This window comes from Ochotona princeps, chromosome 3, assembly GCF_030435755.1.
Source record: "Ochotona princeps isolate mOchPri1 chromosome 3, mOchPri1.hap1, whole genome shotgun sequence".
NCBI lineage: Eukaryota > Metazoa > Chordata > Mammalia > Lagomorpha > Ochotonidae > Ochotona > Ochotona princeps.
Window position 1 is genome coordinate 99,866,149 of NC_080834.1, and position 26,661 is coordinate 99,892,809.

The 26,661-nt window shown below is 43.9% G+C and overlaps 1 protein-coding gene across 2 annotated transcripts in view; it reads right to left on the reverse strand.

Annotated features, from left to right (window-relative positions):
- MCF2L2 (MCF.2 cell line derived transforming sequence-like 2) overlaps window positions 1-26,661 on the reverse strand; it is a 261,237-nt gene that overhangs the window by 95,861 nt on the left and 138,715 nt on the right. For both annotated transcript variants that reach the window (XM_058662140.1, XM_058662139.1), the window contains exons 13-14: window positions 16,591-16,768; window positions 10,990-11,081 (exon numbers count right to left, since the gene is read on the reverse strand). In XM_058662140.1, the coding sequence (XP_058518123.1) occupies window positions 10,990-11,081; window positions 16,591-16,768 (270 nt within the window). The remainder of the gene's footprint in view (window positions 1-10,989; window positions 11,082-16,590; window positions 16,769-26,661) is intronic.

Genomic DNA, 26,661 nt, shown 5'->3' on the forward strand with positions numbered 1-26,661 from the left:
CATTTTGTGAAAATGTAAAATAGCGCATTCTACAAACAGCCGCTTTAAGCCTGATTTATGCAGATGACATGGTGTCTGTGGTTGGCTAACTCCTCACAATGCACCTATAGCCCTCTCCTTGGACTCATTTAGAAAGCAGTCAAGGTAAGGATGCCTTAACATGACCCACAGTACTGACCACAAAGACAGCAGCTTGAAAATGCTCAGTGGACTACAGAACACTACGAGCATTTAACGTTTCTTATAGAGGTTTTTCCAAATCCAGGATTGTACCCAGAGAGCAAGCTCATAAAGCAGTATCTGGGATATCAGTATCACCAGTTCAGCTCTAAACTGAAGTGACCATCTTATATTCCAAGATTAGGTCCTTTTTTCCCCTTTTACAACAGGTTGCGTGGTTGGTCCAGTACTGAAGAGGCTACTTGGGATACCAACTTCCCTTGTTGGACTGCCTGGGAGCTAGTCTTGCCTCTGCTCCTGATTCCAGCTTTCTACTAATGTACACCCTGGGAGGCAACAGGTGATGATCAAGGGGGCTGGGTTCTTACCACCTTGTGGGAGACTAGACTGAGTTCTCAGCTCCTGGCTTCAACCTGGCCCAGTCCCAGCTTTTGGAGACATTTGAGAAACGAACCAATAGATGGGACTTCTTTCTGTCTTTCTGCTTATCAGAATAATGATAATGATAATAAAACAGGATGTCACCCTAATGATAACTGGCATTTTAGCTCCCCGTAGGATACATTCATACATCTGACCCATGGATCAATAAACAGAAATAAGTACCAATCCCTGTATTCAGATTCATACTATACTCTGTATAGTTTGTGTGAGATGGAGTTGACTCATAAAGCAGCTGGAGTGACACTGCATTCTTTTCTAGTGCCTGATATAGACTGTTGATGCATCTGAATTACGCACTAGACTTCGAACTTCAGTCTTACTCATGGTTGCACCCCCAAAGGTGTTGTTGGGCTTCCATTAAAGAGTAAACATTTTTATTAACTTCCTGTCACTATGAAGCATGCTTCTGGTTATAGAATGGACTATGCTCTTTATAGCTCTATCAAATCTATTGTAAGACAGGTGGGGGGATGTTGTAGAGTCTTCTATTTCATGACAACCCAGTGATAGAAAAAAAAAACAACAATGACTCAAGACCTAGAGTTGGACTCTGTCACATTTCATGCTAACGATGACGTTGAATTTATAGGCTGTCATGCCTGAGATGCTCTCACATTCTTGAGGAAATGCCTTGGTGCAGAGTTGTGGCTATCCAGATTCCTGCTGCCAAGAGTTGGTGGAGGCAGAAGCAAAGCCCTCCGCCAAACAGCTATGATGGAATATGACATCAGTGTCACTGATGATGAATGGGAGGCACCCACATCAGCTTGGGGAACTGCCTTAAGGAGGACTTAACTTCAGTGAATGCACATGGTAGCGTTCACGGTCTGACCACAATCCACAAGAAGTACATTTACATCATAATGCGCACAAACAAAAACTTCTTCAGTTACATTGTAGCTGATATGATATTCTCTATTTTCAAGTCATGCTACCCCTTTTCACTCTGTTATATTTATTTATGTATTTGTTGTATTTAAAAATGTATGCAGGGCCTGGCGTAATAGCCTAGTGGTTAAAGTCCTTGCCTTGAACGTGCAAGGATCCCATATGGGTGCTGGTTCTAATCCAAGCCTGCCTCCCATCCAGCTCCCTGCTCGTGGCCTGGGAAAGCAACCGAGGATGGCCCAAGGCCTTGGGACCTTGCACCCGCGTGGGAGACACGGAAGAAGCTCCTGGCTTCAGATTGGCTCAGCTCCAGCCTTTTGCAGCCGCTTGTGGAGTGAATCATCAGATGGAAGATCTTCCTCTCTGTCTCTCCTCCTCTCTGTAGATCTGACTTTCCAATAAGAGTAAATAAATCTTTAAAAAAAATAAATAAAATATATGTAGTTACTTACTTATTTTTCCCTCAATATAGATTTACATGCATAGGGCACATCTCTCCTCTTCTTCGACCTCTCTTCCCCTCCCACCATATCCTCCTCTTGTTATTTGTCCCCAAATTATTACAATGGCATAGTCATTCACTTCACTGTTACAGGCTTAGATTTCTGATATGTAAATATATCATGACATTACAAATGTAGGAAAAGGAAGAAAATAAAGTAACATAATGTATAAATATAATTAGAAATGGCCATCGGAATTCTGTTATTGAAGAGTAAATACCTATGCTGTATGCATTTGTTATTTCCCAGTATGCTAAGCTCCCTAGTAGGGTTTATAGTTATGTTTTTACTTTCAAACTCAGTTCACTATCAGCATCATGACCCATAATCTGAAAATCTCTTATAAAGTGAAAAAAAAGCACAATATTAGATGTAAAAGGTAGGACTTCCTGGTTACTTACTATTTAAAAGTGTCTTAGAGGTGGGGTCTTCACTGTAGCTTAGCATATAGAGCTGCTGCCTGTGAGGCCAGCATACCAAATGGGTGCTGGGTCCAGTCCCAGCTGCTGTACGTCTGATCCAGCTCTCTCCTAATGTACCTGGGAAAGCAGTGAAAGAATGCCAGGTGCTTGGACCCTGGTGAGAGACCCAGAAGAAGCTCCTGGCTCTTGACTCCTGCCATAGTGGCCATTTGGGGAGTGAACCAGAGGCTGGACAAGCTTTCTGTCACTCCCTCTCTGAAAATTTGCTTTTCAAATAAACACTATTTATTTCAAAGTGGCCTAAGGTAGGCCTTCTAACCCTTCATTCTCTCATTGTAAAATAGAGCTAATCAGAACCTTGCTGTAGCAATTAGAATGTTAAAATGCTCAGCACAAAAAGCCCAATAAATGACACTTATGACTGCCTCTTTAAGAGCTACCTTACAGGGACTGAATGACACACTGCCTCACCCTCAGTAAGTTCTCAGCAATGAGTACTTGCTTCAGTATAGCATTACGCTCTATTAACCAAGTTATTTAATCTCCCTGGACCCCTACCTTCTTCTTTATAAAATGAGGGAGATGTGTGGTTTGAGCAGGAAATGTCTTTTTGCTTATAATATAAAATACCAAGTTAGACGCTGTTGCTTCTGATTTTGAGATGAAAACTAAATTGTACTCAAAGCTTTCAGAAAAACCAAAAGTACACTTCTGGAAAGCTCCCAGAGGAAGAGGCCATATTCACTTAGAAGCCTGCTTCACTGGTTCTCTTCCACAAGGGGTTGCTGGGACAGCCCTGGGGCGTTAACTCTGTGGGTTAAACCTGAAGCACCTGCAGTCCACAGTGGAGTGCCTGGGATGGAGTCCTACCTCTGCTTCGGATCCAGCTTCCTGCTAATGCCCACCACAAGAGGCAGCAGATAATGGCCCAAGTTCTTTGGGTCCCTGACACTCCACAAGAGACCAGTATGGAGTTCTTGTCTCCTGGCTTTTGGCCTGGCCTAGCCCTAGCCATCGCAGGCATTTGGAGTGCAAACCAATGGAGAAAGATCTCTATCCATCTATCAACTAGCTGCCTACCTATCTCTCTTTCAAATAAATAAACTCTAAAAACCACAGTGTGCTAAGGAAACTGATCCCAGGCCATGCCTTGTGAGACTCGTTATGAGCCCTCTGACATGATGTTTTAAAAAAGACTGACTCTTGTGAAATTATATCCTGCTTCCCTTAAGTCATCCTATCTCAGATGATACAGAAGGTGGGGGTTGTCTCAGCCAGCCAGCCAGATACAGAAGGGACTCTGTTCCAAGCCACCCTGCTGGAGGTCAGCCAGGCTGGATAGTCCCTCTCCCTTTATGGTCATTTTAGCCTGAAAGAAAAAGGTAGCAATGAAACTAACTAACTGCTCCAGGTCCAGCCCTGGCCCTCACTCCCTGTCACCGCCTCACCTTGTCTCTGGGTTCTGCAGGATACTAGCCAATGTGTATGTACAATCTCCAGTAGTGTCTTCCCAACAAACTTGCATAATCTAATTGTTCTGCTTACCTGTATTTTGAAGAGATACATGCTTGTAAAATTGAACAACAACAACAAAATCCAGACTAAGTTCCTAGCCAGAAGGGATGTTGTTAAAAAAAAATTACTTCAACTTCTCTGAAGAACATATGTAACTTTTAAACGTACATTTTTAAATAATACCAGTAGCTAATTTTAAGTTTATTATTGAAGTGGGTTTTTTTCTTCCTTAAAGGAGGCATAGCAATCTTTAAATAAAATCAAATTAGTCTTCCCCTGGAGCTAACAGATTTTACTTTCTGATTTTAGGGACATATGAAAAGCATTGTCAGTTCCAAATGCTTTTTTAAAAAAAAGATTTATTTTGTTTTTATTGGAAAGTCAGATCTACAGAGAGGAGGAGAGACAGAGAGAAAGATCTTCCATCCAATGATTCATTCCCCAAGTGAGCGCAACGGCCGGTGCTATGCTGATATGAAGCCAGCATCCAGGAACTTCTTTCAGGTCTCACACACGGGTGCAGAGTCCCAAGGCTTTAGGCCGTCCTCAACTGCTTTCCCAGGTCACAAGCAGGGAGCTGGATGGGAAGTGGAGCTGCCGGGATTAGAACCGGCGCTCACATGGGATCCCGGCGCATTCAAGGCGAGGTCTTTAGCTACTAGGCCACGCTGCCGGGCCCATCAGTTCCAAATGCTTTAAGGCAACGTGTCTGGTAACATAAGATGGGAGTGTAACTTACTCTTGCACCACATTTTTTACAAACAGGAGCTGCTGGGCCTAATTCTAAGAGGAAAAGTCAGACAGATATCCAGCGTTTGTCCTACCCTCTTCATTTAAGGTACACAGGATTAATGAGGCGTTGAACCTTACAAGCTTTCTGGTTTTGTAAATAATTAATTACATAAAGTATGAAAAAAAATAAAATCTAGAATTATGTGAAGCAAGACTCAGAATTTTCCCTACCAAGTGGAGGAGGGGGAAGACAGTGGGAAAGGAAGGAAAGCAGATTTCTTCGAAAGGTATTCATCTGCAACCTGGGCCAGCATAATGTAAAAATACAACCCAAGAGTGAACGTCCCTGCCTTCACCATAGACGTCTCCAGCTCTCCAGGTTCCCCTTTCCTTGCTGGGACTGCCAGGCAAAAAGGCAGCCTTTTGGGGTTCTGATTTAGAGACAAAAACTTGGGAAAAGCAGACCCCACTCAGAGGCTAGCCTGGCGTGGATTCCTCTACTGCGGACCTGCTGGATTTCCCAAATGGCACTGGCCCTTGCCTGCACTTGATCCCCTACAAAAAGCCACTGCTGAGAGGTTCCTTTCCATTGTGGGCAGTCAGCAGCTCATCTTCCATGTCTGCTGTGAGCTGGCCATTTTCTAACCTCTGACTCAGCCCATGGTGGGGAAGCAGTCCCAGAACAGAGAGGAAATGAGGCAAGGGAAGGACATTTGAAAGGCTGAAGCCCTATGGAGGGGAACGGCAGGCTTGAGGAACAGCGGGGTTGAGGCCTTGTGGACATGCAAAAATGATTAAGAAAGATGAGGGAATGGATCCAAAATGCAAACCTTGCCCATTTCAAAATGTTCTCATGGAGTCTTTTATCTAAGATCTTGAATTACCAGCTAGCATTGCTAGTAATTATTTCAACTTATTTTTATGATTAAATTGACTTCTATAGGCTGGATCAACACGCAACACTTACAGCTTTGTGGGCAAAATGTTTTCTTAAAGTTGACAGCAAGCATTGTTTTAAAATGATTTGAAAGTCTGTATTTCTGTGTAAAATGCCAAAAAGTGAGGAATATTTTTCACATTCTCAAACCAAGGAAATGTAAAGAAATGTGCCAGAGACATTGAAAACAAGTTACTCATGCATCTTAAATGTCCTCAAGCTGCTCCAATTCATGCAATTTAGCCTCCATGTACACATTTTAATGTTATTACAAGTTAAAAAAAAAAATACGTCACTACGCCAATCTATTGCATGGCAAACTTGCTCCCTCATCCAGTGCACACATTTCTACGTAGCTGCATGACCAGTGGACTGACTCATCTCATGTCACAAGTGTGGGGCATGTGGCAGCCTCTTACACAACATCAGTGACATTGATAAAAGGTTGTAGACTGCTGTGATGGTTCTCTGTGGCTCTTCACTTTTTAAAGAGTTTTTCAATACAATTATTTATTCATTAATTAAAAAATAAGTTTGAGCATGTACCATACACTAGGTATTAAATTTAATCCCTGGAGATGTACAGAAACAGTAGCTGATCACAGAGAACATTCTGGGAAGGACAGTATACACTTACATGCATTCATCTACATACTCAGAACCACACACATACAGTGAGAACAACCAGCAATTCATCTTAGCTGGAATTTTATTATATATATAGACAAAAATTTTAAATAGTAAAATAATCTTTCTCCGTTTCTTTTAAATTTATAGGTTCAATTTTTAAATCAGTAATTATTAGTCACACTTACAATTCAAAATTCAATTCTGATGTGCCAATTTAATTTAGTACTCACATGGTAAATTAAAAATCCTTGCAGCATCTCTTTCTCCTCCTTGATGGTGCATTTTTTAAAACAATTTTTAATGTTTTTTGATACAATTTAGTTGGTAGTGGGCTCTCCCCTCCCCTCTGTTTTCTCTAAAATCATAATGTGTGTCTATCATGAATTTTCCCAATTCCATCATGCTTCCACTGGAGTGTCTCCCAGCCATGCAGAAGAATAACTTTTTGTTGTAGGTTAATTCTTGTATCCTGGGGCCCTAATATAGATACAGTGAGGATTAGGCCTTCATTGTTTATGGGCCGTACCAATAACAGTTACATGTGGACACTGACAGTCACAGGTGGTTATAATCCACCTCAATTTTTTTAAAGACTTATTTATTTTTCTTGGAAAGTCAAATTTACAGAGAGAAGGAGAGACAGATCTTCCATTTGCTGGCTCACTCCACAAGTGACCGCAATGGCTGAAGTTGAGCTGATGCAGAGCCAGGAACCAGCAACTTCTTCTAGGTCTCCCACACAGGTGCAGGGTTCCAAGACCCTGGACCATCCTCCACTGCTTTCCCAGGCCACAAGCAGGGAGCTGGATGGGAAGCGGAACTGCTGGGATTAGAACCAGCACCCATGTGGGATCCCAGCACATGCAAGATGAAAACTTCAGCTGCTAGGCTATTGCACTGGGCCCTCTGCCTTCATCTACTTATTCACCCACCCAGCATCCTCTAAGAGCCCACTGTGTTCCAGGCCCTGGGGAGACTGTTGGGTCAAAGGACAGGACTTCTGCCCCTTTCTCCATCTGCCACTGTCTGTAACAGGCTCTCACCACTGAAGTTACACCCAGTTACAGTGCTGTCCCAGGTTAGAATGCCTGCCTTCCTTGACTCAGCTGCTCACTGCACAGTCATCTCCTAAACACACAGATGCCCTCTTTTTCCTGTCAGCAGTCTCCCAGCCAAGCCTCTGGCACCTGTCTGGTCTACCTTCCCAGAGTAGCCTGTGCCCCTTCAGAGTTCTGAAACGCAAAATACTCATCCCTGTTCTGGGATGCCCTTCTCTGCCTTATTCACCTTTCCAAGCTTTTTTATTCTTTAAACATGGGTCCATGTGTCACTGTCTCTGGAAACCTTCCTTTCTCAGCCCTCTAACACACTGGGCTCTTTTCACTATAGTTGTGTCATTCTGCATTTTCTATTATGAATTCTTGAAAATTACTACTGGTTCCCCTATGAAACTTGCAAGTTTCCTGAGTTTAGGCCAATAGCAATTACCATAGCAATTGCTCTTATATATTTTTAATTGAGCGGAAAATGTTTGGAGCAGTGTTTAGGTCATGGCTTGGCATGCCTATATCCCAAAAAGGACTGAGGGATTTAGTGGCCTGGCTCTGGTCTCCATTCTGGCTTACTCCTAATGTGCACCCTAGGAGGCAGCAGGTGATAGCTCAAAGAACTTGGATCCCTGACACCCACCTTAGAGTTGGATGGAGTTTCTGGATCCTGGCTTTAGGCTGGTCCAGTTCTAGCTACTGTGGGAATTTGGAGAGTGGACCAGTGAATGGAATATATACACACACACACACACACACACATATGTATATGTATATATAGAGAGAGAAATAAAATATAAAAGATATCGAATTATAAATAAATAGTAACATATAAATTTTACCAACATGTAACGTGATGTGTACTATATGTGTGTATGTATATAACTGATTTGAACAAGCCAGCCAAATAGGACCCATCAAATATTTCAGTCAAATATCAAAGCCAGAAGTAAACTTAGTGTTATTCCCTTCTTTTGGCTTTTGAATGCACCCCCTAAGACAAAGAGCGCTCTTTGTATCACCTTTGTATCGCCTATTCTTGTCACCAAATATGTAAGTTATATGTTCAGTTTCTGGAACCCCATCCAGAACTCCTTAACTAGAATTTGTTGAGATGGAGCCTGGAAATACACCTTATTTATTAATAAGTTGCTCAGGGATGCAGTACATAGGAAAATTGGAGAATCATTATTCTGGAAAGTTTTCAGAAAGTTTGGTGGAGGCCCTAAAAATCTGGCAAAATTCCTGACTCTCCTGCTCACCCTGACACTGACGAATAGCATTGAAGGTAAGTGTAGAAATAAATGTGTTCCAGTTCATATAGTTCTTTGGCAGAGAAGCAGAAAACATAACTGAAAACTTTGAGATCCAAAGCAGTGAAAAGAAAAGGAACTGACTGGGCTCCTGATCTGCTATCATTCAGCAAAAGTTACATATTGAATGGAGATCAGAATTTCATGTAAAGCCTGAAACTGACCTTCCTTTGGCTTCTTCCCGTCTTTAATACAGGACAGACTACTCATGAATGTAGGATCCAATGAGGAGCTCAAATTCCCTGGCCAGCTATGTAGCAGGCAGTTATTTTTCAATTTAATGTTGCGTATATTATTGTTGACATAATATTTTTAACTTACATTGTAGTCAAAGACTTAATGGTCCCACTAAATAACAAGTTTAACAAATAAAAAAGTAAAAACACAGTCTTACAAGAAAATAGGCAAAGGCTACACAAACTAAATCAATGAAAAGGTTTTTCCACTTTACTGATAGAAAATAGTTTTTAAAATAGTTACACACCATTAAAACTACAGCAGTATTGCTGGGTGTTTTCCACATACCTCTCGCTTCACTGTGGAACTAATGCTATCTAGCCTCATGTTGCAGAGGAGGATACTTACTTGGGGGATTAAGTAAGCTGCTAGTTCAGTAGTTTAAGCAAAACCAGGTAGAGAAGCAAACTGATTAGTCAACTGCGAATTTCAGCTTCTAGCTCCACCATTTGCTAGTTGTATGACTCTTGAGGAAACTCAATCTCTCAGAATCTCCCCAGCACTGCTGGTGAAACCAGGGGAAAGCCCCAACTTTCTCTAGAGGCCAATTAGGCTCATCCAGCATATGGTGCAAAGCCTGGCCTTTGGTCAGTGCCAGCAGGCCTCCTCTCATCACTCTAGTCCCTTCCAACACTTTCTGCTTCTTTCTTTCTCTTTTTCTTTTTTTCCCTTCTCTTTTTCTTTCTTTGCGTTTTTATTGGGAATTCTATGTGCTCAGAAGCTGAAAAAGTGTATCCTACCTTACATGACTTGACGCAAAAGAACATTGTTAACCCTTCCGGTGCTACCTGTGGGTCACATTTGGGGAAAGAGAATTGTCGTCAGATTTCCCTTCCAAAGAAGCTATGATGTGAGCAGCCTGGGCAAGGCAGCTCCCATGAGTCATGCTGTCAGCTTCCAGTTGGTGATGTGAAGAGCAGGAAGTAGACACATGTTCCCTGCCAGTAAGCACCATGCATCTCTCCCTTCTGGGCTTTCCCAGAGCTGGGCAATAGGGTAGCTCTGGGGAGAGCCTCCTGCTTCCTTGAGTTGAGCTGACAAGCTCGAAGAGCTAGTGCAACAAGAAATCACTTATCAGAGAAGAAGGAACACCTTTTTAGCAATGATTTCTCTGAAGAAGATCAAACCATGCCATAACATTATTTGCAAGAAATATCAGTGACTATAGTAGCAATTACGGATTGATTCATGGCTGCCTTTTCTCGGAGTATTTACGCTGGAGGGCAATGGGTGGCATTTATCGCCAAGCCATGATTCACCCTCTAGACTGGGTGTGACTTCATTTCGTCTTCAGGTTTTGGGCATAAGGCCAAAAGGAGGTCAGACTTGTCACCTACAGTCAGAGCCTTGCTCTATCCAGACTGCGCATGAGTCTTGGACAGTGGTCACAAAACAAGTAATAAGGAGCCTTCTCTGTTAGTCAATCACCTTGTCCTTCATGCAGATGAAATTTAACACTTTTTCTTCTTCAATCCACCTTTTTCTTACTAGTTTTCTTACCTATTCTAGAATAATGATTTCCCTATTTATACTACCCAATAACATAAGTTGAAACCCAGGTCTGCCTGGTTCCAAAGCTTATGCTTTTTAATCTTAGCTTTTATTGTAAAACAACTGTATGAAGTTGCAAAGAGCTGGACAAGAAAGCCCCATGTACCCTTTTCCCAACCTCACCTAATTTTAACATCTTATACAATGATAGTATAATATCAAGACAAAGAAATTACCCTCAGCATAATCTACAGAGCTTATTAGGAAAGAGTTCATGGCTATTCAGGCACTTGCATATGTGTGTATGTTTTTTACAGCACTACACAATTTTATCACATCCTCATAATTTTAAATACAAAATCAGATTACAGGAACAATCAGCTTCTCCTTCCTCCTCAACAAAACAGTCTGTACCAGGAATTGCAATAAAATAGTGATATACATGACCAGCCTTCATTTGTTATTGCAGTTAAAAAAGAAAAAAGCAAAAGGTTCGCTACACAGCCCAGCTCTTGAGAGCAACAGTCTGTGCCACATGCCTTGATGGGCACATCCTCCAGAACTGCCGATGGGGACATAACAGGGCAACATGATGTGCTGATGCATTGATAATTAGGAAGGCAGTCTTCCCTCCTGTCAGAGATTTCTTACCTTGATTCCAAATTTAGTCTGATTTTCATCCTTATCCAGAAAGTTCAAATCTGCCTCTGTATCAAGTTCCTCAGATGTTCTCTGGGGAGGAGCTGGAGGGACAAAAACAATTCACCATTAATTTGGTTCTTTGACCTCAGTTATAACTTAGAAGAGCACTCTGCCAGGCAAATATATGGGCTATGTTGATGCAGCTGACTAGAAAAGGTTAATCACAGTAGCACAGTGATTTCCCAGAGAGTACATGAACTGAGAGGTGAAGGAGAAACATAGAAACCAGTCTTTGGGCCTGGCACGATAGCCTAGTGGTTAAAGTCCTCATCTTGAATGCCTGGGATCCCATATGGGAGCCGATTCTAATCCCGGCAGCCCCACTTCCCATCAGCTCCCTGCCTGTGGCCTGGGAAAGAAGTTAAGGACGGCCCAAAGATTTAGGACCCTGCACCTGCGTTGGAGACCCAGAAGCAGCTCCCGGCTCCTGGCTTCAAATTGGCTCCACTCCAGACATTGCAGCAACTTGGGGAGTGAACCATCGGATGGAAGATCTTCCTCTCTGTCTCTCCTCCTCTCTGTATATCTGACTTTCCAGTAAAAACAAATAAATCTTTAAAAAACAAAAAAGAAACCAGTCTTTGACACCCAACACCACAGGAAACATAAAATCACAACAAACAGACTACTATAGCATGGTAAAAATGACACAATTTGCTTTATTCCCAGCTTTAAAGCCCATTTTAAAAGACACTGCCTTCATGCAGTACCCCCTATTAGAAACTTCACAGTTTCTCTCTCTTATCCATTGCCACGTTAGCATGCATCATTTATACTGTATGATACAGCATTTGATTTTATTCTTGGATTAGAGAACTAGATTAAATTCTAGGGTTTTTTTTTAATTTTTTTTATTTTATTGTATTATTGTTGACAATCTTTACATAGTTAATTGCGGTTAAAAAAAGGTTCAGGGGGTATAGGGAAGTGGGCAATACTATTATGTCCATATTGTTTCCATCATGCATCTGAGGTAAAGGGGGATATTGAGGGAGAATCCCCACCCGGTTTCCCGCCCACCCCAAGTCCCAGATGTGGGGCATGCTCTGAGATATTTGCTCAAGTGGTTTTAATAGTTCTCCAGTTACGAATCGCTGCCAGTTTCGCTCTATGAGGTCGTCCACTGATTGATATGGTCCATCATAAAGTCTCCGTTTGCCCCATATTTCGCTGCCAACATATAGCTGAGATGAATGATTGACCTGTTCTGTCTTCTGTCCTTTCCTGGTTAGAGTTCTGAGTCCAGCAGTTCGATTGGGGAGATCTCCAAAGAAACCTTGAGGTATTCCCAGACCAGATTCTTGTATGTTCTAGCAAGCACAGGGCCCAGCACAGCGAACTAGATTAAATTCTAGTTTAATTCTAGATTAAATTCTAGCTACTTCATTTTATTGAATGTATTTTTTTCCATCAAAAATTAGTTTGTATTTATTGTGGAAAGTTTGAAAACTTCTAAAATCTTTCCATTTAAGCACAATCACTTACAGTCTTCTTTAAAATATTTGTTTTGTCTCTCTGCATATTGCCAACACCACACTGTTACTCTTTAAAGGGATGTCTATGCTTGCCCTAGGCAGAAGGAGCTGTTGTTCTATTGTGATTACATAGTAATAGGACTCTAGGATTGATGGAGCCATTTTTATGAGCGTATCAGATGACCTCCAATCAACTGGCGGAGTCAAGGCAATGAGCTGCTCTGCTCTTGCTCTGTTCTCTCAGTCACTCCACCTCCATTTTCGCCTTTGCACAGGGTTCTTAGACACCTGGGGGATATCCTTACTTTAGGCTTCATGGCTGTTGGTTAGTAAATTTGGGACTTGGAGAGAAGTAGCCCAGCGTAGACCTGGAAGCTTCCTAACCTGTTTTATCAGCTTTACTCGGTGTTTGTGCTGACAGCTACGAAGATCATCACAAGGGATTCTGTGAATTCTTTTTTTTAAAGATTTATTTTTTTATTTTTATTGGAAAGTCAGATATACAGAGAGGAGGAGAGGCAGAAAGGAAAATCTTCTGTCCACTGGTTCTCTTCCCAAACAACTGCAAAGGCTAGAGCTGCACCAATCCAAAGTCAGGAACCAGTAGCCTCTTTTGGGTTTCCCATGCAGGTGTAGGGTGCCAAGGATTGTGAGCCATCCCTGACTGCTTTTCCAGGCCACAAGCAGGGAGCTGGATGGGAAGTGGGCCACCGGCATTAGAACTGGTGCCCATATGGGATCTCGGCAACGCAAGGACTTCAGCTGCTAAGCTACCGCACTGGGACAATTGTTTGAATTCTTATTCGCCATCATCATCATCACCCTCGTGTATACAGTGTCCTTGGAAAACTCACAGGATACGTAAGACTAACTTGAGGCAGGATTTGTGTATTTCTAGGTCCTAAAACCAAAATGCCATCCTCCTAACACCACCAATATATCACTCTGATTATTATTTGGGTTTGAGGTTGACCATCCAGTCTCCAGAGGCCCGCTTACCCGCCCTTCAATTCTGTGAGCCAAGCAAAAGCAATTGGGCTTCTGATGGGATTGCTATAGATGTTGAAATCTGCAGTAAAGCACACTGTCACCCTGGGTTATGTGACCCCCGAAGTTATATTACAATCACAGTCAATTCTTCAGGCTCCTTATTTTCCACAGGAGCTCTGTAAAATGACTGACTTCCAGGCATAGTAATTTAATGGTAGGAATGCATGTACTTAATTAGTGACACTCATGATTGAGAAGCCCTTGCCCTTGGCCCTTACAGAGAAGTAATTAAAGGCAGGCAGCAGAAGCCTTTCGAGCTTTGCTCCTCTGTGAAAGAGACACACATGTTTAATATCTGTGTCCATTTATAAGGTGGGGACTCCCAGAAAGCCTGCAGCATAGGGTTGTTATGAGGCTTTGGTGAATTCGTATGCTCAAATTAGGCAGATCATGGTAACTGCTCAACATGTTACAGCTATGAGTATGGTCACATGATGTTAAGAGTGTTTTTACATTCCGTATGGACTTCAGAAACATTAATGTTGTACTTTAGGCATTTGTTCACAAGACTCTGAGATCCTAATTCTCATGTCTACGCTCTTCCACTCACCTTCCTCACACTGTGAAATGTGATTGTTTATCTTGGCAAAGACTAAGTTACTAAGGAATCAGACAACTGTGTTTCAAACCTGTTGGTGACGGGAAAAGCAAGAGTGTAGGTTCCATAAAATGAGCTACTTGACTGACCCAGGTTAAAGAGGGCCTGTTCAGACACGATGAAGATCTGTTTACTGGGGGAAGGGGAATTATCTATTATGAAATCTTGTGTTTGGAAAGCTAAGAATCAATCTCTGTTACTCTTGCTTTATTTACTTGTAACAACCGTATGTACCTAGAAACAATAAAAGAGATCAAGTCAGGCTTGGTGTGGTAGCCTAGCAGCTAAAGTCCTCGCCTTGCATGTGCCATGATCCCATATGAGGGCCAGTTTGTGTCCCAGCTGCTCCACTTCCTTCTTATCTCTCAGTTTCATTTAAAGATAGAATTATTGGGGCCAGAATTAAGGTGCAATTGGTGAAGTTGTCTTGTATGACGCCAGCATTCCAAATGAGCACTAGTTTGAGTACCAGCTGCTCCACTTTCAATCCAGCTCCATGTTAAAACATGTGGGATATGTGAAGATGGCCATTCACATGGGAGACCTGAGTGTGGTTCCAGGCTCCTGGCTTTGGCCTGACCCAGTCCTTTGCAACCATTTGTAGAGTGAACCAGCATATGAAAATCCCTCTTCCCCTCCCACCTCCCGCCACTCCGGTAACTCTTTCAAAGAAAATAAATCTTTTTTTAAGATGCAATTATTTAAAGCAAATTTCTAGCATTAGGAGCTTAACATTTATAGCTATGCTATTTATGGTAAGGATAGCATAGAGGTTGTATGTGCAGACATATGGAACTATGTCACATATTACTTCCTATGTAAGGTTACTTCATAAAAAAACTGGATTTAAGTGATGGGTATTTGGTGAAGCAGTTAAGGTTCTGCCTCCTTGTCCCTTATCAGAGTGCTTGGAAGGAGTCCCAGCTTCTCCACTATTTTTTTTAAAGATATATTTATTTTTATTTGAAAGGCAGATTTACAGAGAGAAGGAGAGATAGAATGATTTTTCATTCACTGATTGCCTCCCCAAATGACTGCAACCGTCAGAGCTGAACTGATCTAAATCCATAAGCCAGGAGCCTCTTCTGGGTCTCCCATGTGGGTGCACCGGCCCAAGAACTTGAGGCTATGCTGCCTTCCCAAACCATAAGAAGGGAGCTGGATGGTAAGTAGAGCAGCTGGGACATGAGCCGGTGCCCATATGGGATGTCAGCACTTGCAGGTGGAGGGTTAGCCTGTACAGTTGCTGCACCAGTCTCAGCTTCTCCACTTCTGATCCAGCTTCCTGCTAATGAACATTCTTAGTAGGCAGCACATTGCAGCTCAATTACTTCAGTTCCTACCCCCTCTCCACCTGTCTTTCAAATAAAATGAAAATAAATGAACAAAAATTACGACAAAAAGATTTTAAAAATATTCTGTTGCCTCTGCTCCTTCTCATCTACTCCCCCCGCTCCCCCCAAAACCAAAAAGAATGTGAAATCTGCAACCAGTGTTGTTGTGAGCCAGTTCAACTGCTACTTGCAATCAATGCTAGCACCCCATATTGGAGCACTAGTTTGAGTTCCGGCTGTTTCACTTGCAATCCACTTCCCTAATACTGTGCTTGGAAAAGTACCAGAAGATAGCTCAGGTACTTCGGCCCTTGTCACACATATAGAGACCTGGACAGGGTTTCAAGCTTCAGGCTTTAGCCTGGACCAACTCTGGCCATTGTGGATGGAAGATCTCTCTCTCTCTCTCTCTCTCTCTCTCATCTGTCATATGGGATACAGTACTTAACCACTGTATCAAACAGTGAGGAAAAAAAGTGAAATCAATTTTAATAGTGTTTTTAAGATTTATTTCTTGAAAGTTGTTTTAGCATGTGAAAAGAAATCATTGCATGCTAACAGTGGAGTTGCTGGAGGGGAACATTAGAGCATGTAAACATCTCAGTATATGTGACAAAAAGAATACTTGAAGAATTCAACCATCATTCATGATAAAACAGAAACAAAAACAAAAATACCTCTGAGTAAACTAGGAATAGAAGCGAATTTCCTCGAGATGCTAAAAAATATCTGTGAAAAACATACAGGAAACATCATACTTACAGGTGATATGTGAACTCTTTCCCCTACTGCTGACAAAGAATAGGGATATCTACTCTCACCAGCCCTATTTGACATTGTACTGTAAGTCCCAGCCATTATAATAAGACAGAGTAAAAAAGTCATGAAGATTGAAATACCATGACTGCTCTTCTACAGAGAAATAATATTCTTACTATTAGTTGGGCACCTGCTATAATTTAATTGCTTGTAAGTCTTCAGTGTCTGTAGTTTATTTTCAAGAATAACTGCCAAAAATAACCAGCATTTTATGGTCTCTACCCTCAGAAGTACTCAGGAAAACCACAGAGATTATTTCTTCCACATAACCTACCCAGGGCTGAGGGCTGGCTGGTTTTTGGTGACACCCATTTTGGGGAGGACTCAGGATGAGGGGCCACAGGTTGCACTGGGCGAGTCTGTTTAGCAGCCAGTTTCATCAAACTCACTTGCCTCTTGTGAAAGATTTCCTGCACGTCACCCAGCTTCTGCAGGACTTTCTGGGCTTTGTCCTGCAGGGGAAAAAGCAGATCATGATGAACAGGTGTCTCCGTCCTAAGCTTGAGAAGATAATGTGTTCCCTTTTGCCCATCTTCCCCTCCTCCTCCACTCCTGCCTGCCTGCCTCAGGTGACCCTCCCCTGGGCTTCTCCTGGAGCAAGTCACTGCCTATCTTGTCATGTGCCACAGTTGTGCTGTGACTCTGTGTCTCCCACGTGAGACCTTTGAAAGCCATGACCATACCCTCTGCACTACAATATCTTCAGTTGCTGGAATGCTGCCTGCCACAGGGCAGTGCTCAGTCAATATTTGTCAAGTGAGTGAATGGTCACTAAGCCATGTACATTCATGGCAGGAAAAAATACCACAGACCACCATGGAAGGGCATTAGGCTCACATACAGAACAGAAGGATTTCAAAACCAAAAGGGTTTCCTGAATAAGGACCCTGATAGAGAAAAGGGTTTGAATGTTTTCCAGGAAAGAGGTGCCTGAAGGCTGAGATAATATCTAATATCTGGGGACTTGGAGCCATGAAGCACCTGCAATGGCAAGGACACACATCTGAATTTTAATCTGTGTGGTCCCTTCTCTCTATGCTAGCAGAAAAGCAAATGCGGGAGAAATGCCAGGGGAGAAACAGGGCTCAGAGATGTTGCCTGAGCTGACTGCATGCACTGCGAACAAGGTACAGGAAACAGAGAACAAGACATGGAAGTCTTTGAGTTTCAGTCACATATGCTACTTCCAGATTTGCTATCAGCCAATATCACTATGGGTTTGGTGGATCTGTGGAAGTGGGGCAGCCCTTTCTTTATCACAGCAACATTTGACATTTCTCTCCTGGGTGAATCTAACCACCACAGGATGGACCCAGAATTGCAAGTGCTGACCCCCTGTGAGTCAGTGCTCCTTGAAGGATGACTCATTCTCAAAAAATGCAGGCTCAGCACACACACAGGGAATCTGGCACAGTTTGCAACCAGAAAAGTAAACTTGCCTTTCATGGGCTAGGCCACCTTCTGAGGGCAAGCACAGAGAGCCCGAAGGCAGCACTTGCAGCTCCTGGGTTTGTCTGGCACAGGAATGTCAGCTGTGGGTCAGCCCCTCCCTTGGGGCCCAAGGGCCTCCAGAGGGTGACCTCCCCAGGGCTGCTCTCTCTCGGCAGTATCTCAGAGTCCAGACCGGTACTGGCCAAGACAGCAACCACGAGTCACACGTGACAAAGGAGCACCTGAAATGCAGCTGCTCTGGGCAGAAATGCGTTGCAAATGTGAAATCCACACTGGATTCTGAGGACTCATGAAAAGAGAATGCTAAAATAGTTGATTCACAACTGATGACGCATAAAATAATATTTTGGAATAGGTTCAATAAAACTATTCAAACTAGGACTGGTCAGCATTGTGGACCAGAGAGGATTACACAAATGCCTGCAATCCCAGCATTACCTGTCACGGTGCCAGACCCAGTTCCAGCTGCTCTGCTTCCAATCTAGCTCCCTGTTAATGTGCCTTTAGCCTGACCCCTCCATGACTGTTGTGGCCATTTGTGGAGTGAACTAGCAAATGGAAGATCTCTCTCTCTCTCTCTGTGACTTCATCTTTCAGAAAATAAGTCTTAAAAACACTATTAAAATTGATACTTTTTTCCCTCACTTTTCAAAATGTGACCACTGGAAAATCTTAAAATATCTATGTGACATATTTCTAGTGGGCAGTGAAGGTCTAGATCAAGCCTTTTCTTTAAGGGACCAAGTGGTAAACCTTTGGAACTTTACAGATCACCAGGTCTCTGTTACAATGGCAAAATTCTGCTATTACAGCATAAACATAACCACAGACATTCCATATGACAAGTGTGGTGGCATTCCAGTAAAACTTCCATTACAAAAGCAGATGGCAGCCACTCTGGCCCACAAGCTGCAGTTTGCTGGCCTCTACTCTAGACTCAAGCTGCTGTTTAAAATATCTCTTCTGAGAAGGTACCCTGTCACCCACGGAAGCTTAGCTGTGCACTACGCTGAGATTATGATAACAACAACACAGCTAACAGGCCAGCTCCCAAAGAAAACCAAAATCCCCTTCTGTCAGCCTGAGGGCAATGTCAGGATCCACTCCTGGAGTGATGGTTAAAATTCGATCTCTGCAAATAACACCTTGCCCTCCCGGCCCCATGAAGAACTTCATGAAACTGAGGCAAGAGTGTTAACTGCTCCAAAGATGGAGAAACCTGACTGAATGATCATCAAATTTATGAGGAAATGCGGAAAGCCATGATGTGCGATCATTGGCTCAAAATTTGGCCTGCATGGAACTTGTGTCACCTTTGTTCACATTTCTTCTCCTGGGAGTGGCAGAGCAGTCAGAAGCTGCCCTAAGCTCAGATAAGGAGAAAGCTCTGTGAGATTTATAACCACATTCTCCTCTCTCTCTCTTTACATTTGTATATTTATTTGAAAGGCAGAGAGAGAAAAATGGCTCTCCCACCTGCTGGTTCACTCCCCCAAATTCCCACAACAGTCAGAGCTAAGGCAGGCCAAATCCAGGAGCCTGGAACTCAATCTAAGTCTTCTATGTGAGTGACAAGAACCCAAGTATTAGAGCTATCATTCACTGCCTCCCAGGGCACGCGTTAGCAGGGCATCTGACTGGAAGCACTGGGACTTGACCCCAGACACTGTAGTATGGAATGTGGACACTCCACGAAGCAGCTTCTTTCTGCTCCACAATGCCTGCCCCCTTCTTCTCATGTTGAAGTCCACTCCACATATCACAATCAAAGCCATCTTTTTCAAAATCATACCTAATCCTAGAACTTCCTTGTTCTAGAAGCCCTTCAGGGGGCTCCCCACTGTGTGGGAACTGGCTTCCCTGGGGTCTCCCCTCCTGGCAGTACCCACCCATCCTACAACTGGAACAGTTCCACACTCATTGTCCCCTTCTCCTTCTGCTGAGGTTCCCTCCTTCCACAGGGTTTCCCTGAAAAGCTACAGAATCTTTCAGGCTTACTTAGGTACTTTCTGTTGCATGAACTGTCCTGGTTTCCTAGGCTGAGCTGATTGCTGCCTCCTCTTTATGCCCCATGGTCCCTTCCATCCCATCTGCTCTCAGAACCAAGAAGCATGGCTTTGAAGGTGTTTGTTTCCCACTGAACTACCAGTACATGATAGCAAGTACGGTGACTTTCATCACTGTATTCTCTGAACAGAGCCTAGTATACCTGCTGAGTATCTGAAGAAACAGAATCTTGTTATTTGCCTACCAGAATTGTCCCATTCTCTGGAGGTAGTGAACATGAGCAATGGAAAACAATAAAGACAGCACACCAGGAGTAGCACAGTGGCAAAGTACTAGAAGAAAGCTCTGTAAGAGCTCAGACCATGTGACTGGCACATGGCTTAACTGGGTAATCCTCCACCTGCAAGCACCAACATCCCATTTTGGAGTTGGTTTGTGCCCTGGCTGCTCCACTTTCCATCCAACTCCTTGCTTATCACCTGGGAAACTACCAAAGGAAGGCCCATGGCCTTGGGTTTAGCTCTGCCCATTGCAGCCATTTGGGGAGTGAACCAGTGGATGGAAGATCTTTCTCTCTGCCTCTCCTCTCTGTAAATCTGTCTTTCCAATGGGAATTTAAACAAAGAGCTCAGACCATGATGAGGTGTACTGCTCGAAGAACCACGTTTTATTGCTGATGTGGTTTTCATATGCATCACGTCTTTAAAAATGGAGCAGCCAGGATGGAGGAGCTTGGGGAACTTCTCTGTCAGGACACAGTCCCTGCAGGTGAGCACAAGAACCAAGAAACGGAGCAGCCCAGACAAGGTCAGGTAATGGTACCCACTGGCATACATTTGGCACAGGTTGAGGGCAAAACAGACTAAGCCAGCTCGTATCACCCACTGGCAAATCCGAGCACCCGATGAAGTGTGGGTCGGGCTGAGTTGGGTCACAACACAAGCCATTTCACATGAGGGCTGGGATTGGAGGCTGGCTGGGTTGGGCTAGGCTGTAGCCCCCACCAGTGTGAGCTGAACTGGGGATGGGCTGAGCCAGGCCAGGCTACAGTCTCCATCAACAAATGCCAAGGTGATACGGGCCATGCCATACTGGGCTGTAACCCCTAACCAGCACATGTGAGACCTGGAGGGGATGGGGCGAACCCAGTAGTGGTCCTGCATCGGGCTCCCCTGCTGGACCACTACTCCTACTAGATAGCATGAGAGTTGGAATGGGGGCAGATCAGGCCAGGCAGGGCTACAACACCTGATGGCCTCATGTGAGCTGGATCAGGGGAAAGCCAGGCTAGGTTGACTGTTCCTACTGGTGCATGCATAGGCCAGAGTGGATATGGGTTGGCTGGGATTTTGCCACAGCATCAGCTAGCATATGCTAGCATGGGGGGCAAATTCTGTCACATTAAACTGCAGAACCAACTGAAGAGTGCAAGATCCGGGATTAGGAGTGGGCACCTCCCTCTTGGGTTGCCAATCCCACTGGAGAACATGAGAAATAGGACTAGGGTAGGCATGGCTAGACAGAGAGTGACACCCGCCGGCAATGTGTGTGGGCTGAATAGTGGGGCTGGCTAGGTTTCAATGCCCATTGGCATATATGAGAGCTGAATGGGATATGGGACAGACTGGACCACTCTGCTGTACATGCTGGCAAGCATGGGAACCAGGACGGGAGGCGGGCCTGGTGGGGGGTATTGCGGGTCATTCCAGCTAAGCTATAGCTCCCACTGGTTTGTGTGAGGGCTGAATGTGTGCTGGGCAGGATCGGGTTGGGCTACAACACCCACTGGTTCATCCAGAAGACAGGGCTGGAAACAGAACTGACCCAGCAACTGCAACCACCAGCATATGCATAAGCTGATTAGGGCAACGGACTGTGCCAGACCCTGTATTGGCAAGCACACACAAGAATCAGGTCTGGGATCACTTCAAATGAAGTTTCTTTGGGGATTACCCAACTGAACTGCTGCACTCAGAACCCCAACCATCAAGAGAAATGCAGGTTCCATGGTCTGACTGTAGAGTGTATGTGTCAGAGCTGGGCCTCCTCAGTGGCTTAGATGGAGCAGTGAACAGCATATCCAGATGCACATGGAGGACGTGGTGGTAGTACATTGGAGTCTGCAGAGGACACCTGACACCATAATAGAGGATGGAGGACAGAACAAATTGATCAATTACCCCAGCCAAGTGTTGGCAGTGAATAACTGGGCAAGCGGAGACTCTAAGGTGGACTATATCAACCAGTGAATTCTGCAGAGATTCCATCGTGCTTGGAGTGGTGAGACTGGCAGTGATTCAGAACTATCAAAACCCCTTGAGCAGGACCCTCAGAGCATGCCCCACATCAGGGACTCTTGGATGGTGTCCAGTGGCTGTCCTCCATCCCAGGGTACAGAGCCGTTTGGGAGGCTGGGTGTGGCCTCTCCCCTTATCTCCCCACTCACCCAAGATTCAGGAAGGAAAAAAAGAGAATGTGGAAATAATGGTCTCATCCACCTTCCTGTAGCCCTTGACCCTTATCACTCTAATTAGCTATGTAAAAACCATCAAAAATAAATTTTAAAAAAGAAAAAGAAATGGAGCAGCCTGGACATGAAAAAGTGGTCATATTCCAGTGCTTGCAGGTAGAGGATGAACCAATTGAGCCATCACAGCAGCCCCCACAGACTCAGTATTCAGACACAAACAATCGGTAGTTAGACACAAACTAACTTTTTTTATAAGTGATTTTTTTAGTGCAAATCTGTGCAAAACTGCAAAGTAAGACAGAGTTCCCATAAACCTCACAACAATTTTCTGTTATTAACATTTTATGTTGAAGGTGCATATATCACCATTAATGAACCAATGTTCACATGTTACTGTCATAGTTATTATTTTACTTAGATTGCCTTAGTTTTTACATAGTGTACCCCTCCCTTCCTCTCCCCAATGTTACATTTGTCCTCACATCCTCTGAGGATCCTATTGGCTGTAACATTTCTCAGATTTACCTTGATTTTGATACTTCATGGCTGAGGAGCACTGGACAAGGATTTTGTAGTGTGTCTCTCCAATGGGATTTGTCTATAATTTTCCTCATGATCAGATTGAGGGTGTGAGTCCTGGGCACGCAGGAAAATGCCATTTTCACATCAAGTGTAGACACTATATAGCATGGCTCATCACTCAAGCAAGGTGGTATTTATTTGGCTTTGCCAGTGTGAGGTTACTGTTTTACTTCCCTTTTACTATAAACGTTGACGGTAAGTGCACGATGTGCAGCCAATACTTAGAGGGAAGGGGCAGTGCTTTCACGTTCGCTCAGGGTTTCCAGAGAAATAATGTAGAATTCTGCTGCAGGGGGCATCAGTTTCCTCTCCACCACTATTTATTTTAACATGTGTTTATGTCAGCAGGGATATCAGCAGAGAGAGTAAGAGAGAGAATCTTCCATCCACTGGGTTATTCTCCAAGTGCCCACACTGGCTAGGGCTGAAGCTGACCAATGTTTTATCAGGGTCTTCCACATTGGTAGCAGCGAGCTACCTGGTAGAAGGCAACACTCCTAGGCCATCTTCTGGTGCTATTCCCAGGCTGTTAGCAGGGCGCTGCATTGGAAGCAGAGGAGCCAGGACACTAACCAGCTGCCATATGGGATGCCAGCTGCTTCATAGGCAGTGGTTGTACTCACTATGCCACAACGTCAGAATATCATATTGTCATCAAAGTGGGTACTCCCACATAGATGAAACACTCTGACACAAGAAGATATTTGAATCTTACAACTTAAGGCTTCCACAGCAAAAAGAAGAGAAGATGGGTGGGTCTTAATCCTGTTGCTTCTGTAACAGAATACCTGGTATTAGACAACTGATACATACAGAGACTTGTTTCTAAAAGTTCTAGCAGCTAGCAAGTCCAAGAGCATGCAGCTGGCATGTGGTGAAGGCCTCCCTGTGACATAACATGGCAGGGGACACAGCCTGGTGAGGAAGCACACAAAGGTGACAGAGAGAGGAAAACATGGGGCTGCGTGCACCCCTTTTACCCAAAACCCGCCCCAGTGATGTCTCACCCACTCCCGTGATGACAGCACTAATCTAATCCTGAGCAGGTGCTAACAACCTCATCATTTCCTCAAGGCCATGCCTCTTAAGGACAGCAATTACATGTAACATAAATTTTCAAAGGGTCATTAAAACCATAACATTCATCTCCTGATGAACCACAACTCTATGTCCCTTCTCACATGACAAAATGCAGTTCTTTCATCCCTATTGCACCAAATAGCTTAATTTGCTTCAGCAGGAACCCAAAAGTCCAAAATCCAGAGTCTCACATAAATTAGATATGGGTGAGACTGCAGGCATGATTCATCCTGAGAAAATTTTCTCCAGCCGTGAGCTTGTGAGCCCAAAACAAATGACATTAACTCCAAATACAATGATGGGATGTGCACAGGATATATGTTCTTACTCCAGAAGTCTAACTCATCCTGGCAAGTCCAAAACCCAAAAAGGGAAACATAAGTAAGTCTCCAAACTCCAGATCTTTCATACATGCACTGCCTCTAGAACACACTGGACACTTAAAGCTCCAGACACTCCAGAGCACAACGGAGGGTGGGCTCCCCTAAAGCTTTGGCCATCCCTGCCCCTGTGGTTTTGCTGAACTCAACCAGTACAACAGCTCTCTCACACTGGTAGTTCTGTGGTCTCAAGGGGCAGGCCCAGCCCTGTGACTCCAGTATGCATTAGTCTAGCAGAGCCCAACTGTGGTGACAGTCTGGCTGGGACATACTCTGATAGCAAACTGAAAGGAGCCATACCTCCACAGTTCTTATGCTCAGCCTGCAGATTTAACACCAAGTAGTCACCATGAGGGCTTTCTGCTTGCATTTTTGGAGTAACAGGCTGAGCAGCACCTGGGACCACTTGAGCCAATTGTATGGCTCTGGGCCATAATGTGGGGAGTAAAGAGCCAAGGTAGCCCTGAGCAGAGTCCTCATGAAGGGTACCTAGGCCTGTCTCCTAAAACCACTCAGCCATTCTAGTTCTCTGGGCCTGTGAGGGTATGCAGCTTCTAACATCTCCTAATATTTTGGGGGTCTTTCTTCCACAGCCCTGATAAGTAACACTTGGCTTCCTTCTAGTCACATAAATCTAGATCACTTAAGCACACACTTTTCTCTGAACATGCTTCTTCACTTTTTATATGGCCAGGCTTCTAATTTTCTAAATTTTTGTTGTGTGTCTCTCTTCTCGTTACAAATTCTACATTAAAGTCATCTCTGCTCTCACATGTCAGTTTATGCAGATCAAAGAAGCCACACAACAGTCTCAGTCTTGGCCACTTGGACAATTCCTCCACCAGATATCCAGCTGTTGTCTTAGTGTTCTTCATTTGACAAAATTCCTAGCACATGAACACCATCCCATCAAGTTCTTTGTAACTGTTGGTCAAATATGGCCTTTACTCCATTTTCCGAAACTGTATTATCTATTCACATCTGAATGGCCATTTTTCTTCCAGCAGTCCAATCCTAACCACTAAAGTAAACCTTGAGCTTCAGATCTTCCCTTCTTTTCTGAATCATCCTTAATGCTCCACTTATAGCAACTATGATTTGTTTTTTCTCCCATCCAAATACTAACCAGGCCCAACCCTGCTTAGCTTCCGATATCAGATGAGATTGGCCATGTTCAGGGTGGCATGGCCATAGACAGATTTGTTTTTTCTAGACTTCTTTAAATTCTTCCAACTTCTACCTACTATCTCATTCCAAAGCCACAACTCCCTTTCAGATATTTGTGATCCTAACAGTCTCACATCTCAGTATCAGTATTCTTAGTCAGCTTTCTGCTACTACCATAGCATACCTGAGACTGAGAAGCTGATTAAGAACAGACTGATTTCTGGGCCCAGCGTGATAGTGTAGCAGTTAAGGTCCTCGCCTTGAATGCGCCAGGATCCCACATGAGCACCAGTTCTAATCCCGGCAGCCCCACTTCCCATCCAGCTCCCTGCCTGTGGTCTGGGAATGCAGTTGAGGACGGCCCAAGACTTTGGGACCCTGCACCCGCGTTGGAGATGGAGGAGGCTCCTGGCTTCGGATCGGCTCAGCTCCAGCCTTTTGCAGCGGCTTGGGGAGTGAACCATAGGACAGAGTGTCTCTCCTCTCTGTATATCCGCCTTTCCAATAAAAATAAATAAAATCTTAAAAAAAAAAAAAGAACAGGCTGATTCCTTACAGTTCTAGAAGCTGAGAAGTCCAAGAATGTGACACCAGTATATGGCAAGAACCCTCATTCTACATCAAAACACAGTGCAAAGTGACACATGTTGAGGAAGCAGGTGTGAAACACAGTGAAAAATGACAAGAGGTCTGAATTAATCCTTTATTACTAACCCACTCTAGAGATAACAAACCCACTCCCCTGAGAATGGCATTAATACACTCATGACACTGGTGCCTCATGACAAAATCATCTCTAAATGACTCCAGCTCTCCTGACCCCTCTTTTTAAGAAAGATTTATTTATTTCTTTGAAAGGCTGTGTCAGAGTGGGAAAAAGAGAGAGTGTGTATGTGATTCATCCATGATTCATCCACTGGTTCACTTCCAAGATGACTGCAATGGCCAGATTTGGCTCAGGCTGGAGCTAAGAGCTTCCTCTGGGTTTCCTGTGTGGGTGGCAGGGACCCAAACACTTGCGCTGTCTCTGCTACTTTTCCCTCGTGCATCAGCAGGCAGTCAGATAAGAAGTGGAGCATCTGGGATACAAACAGGCACTCACAAGGGATGCTGGCGCCACAGGAAGTAACTTCACCTGCAGGCCACAACACCACTCCATGGCTCCAGCTCTTAATACAAATGCAGTTACATTTCAATAGAAGTTTTG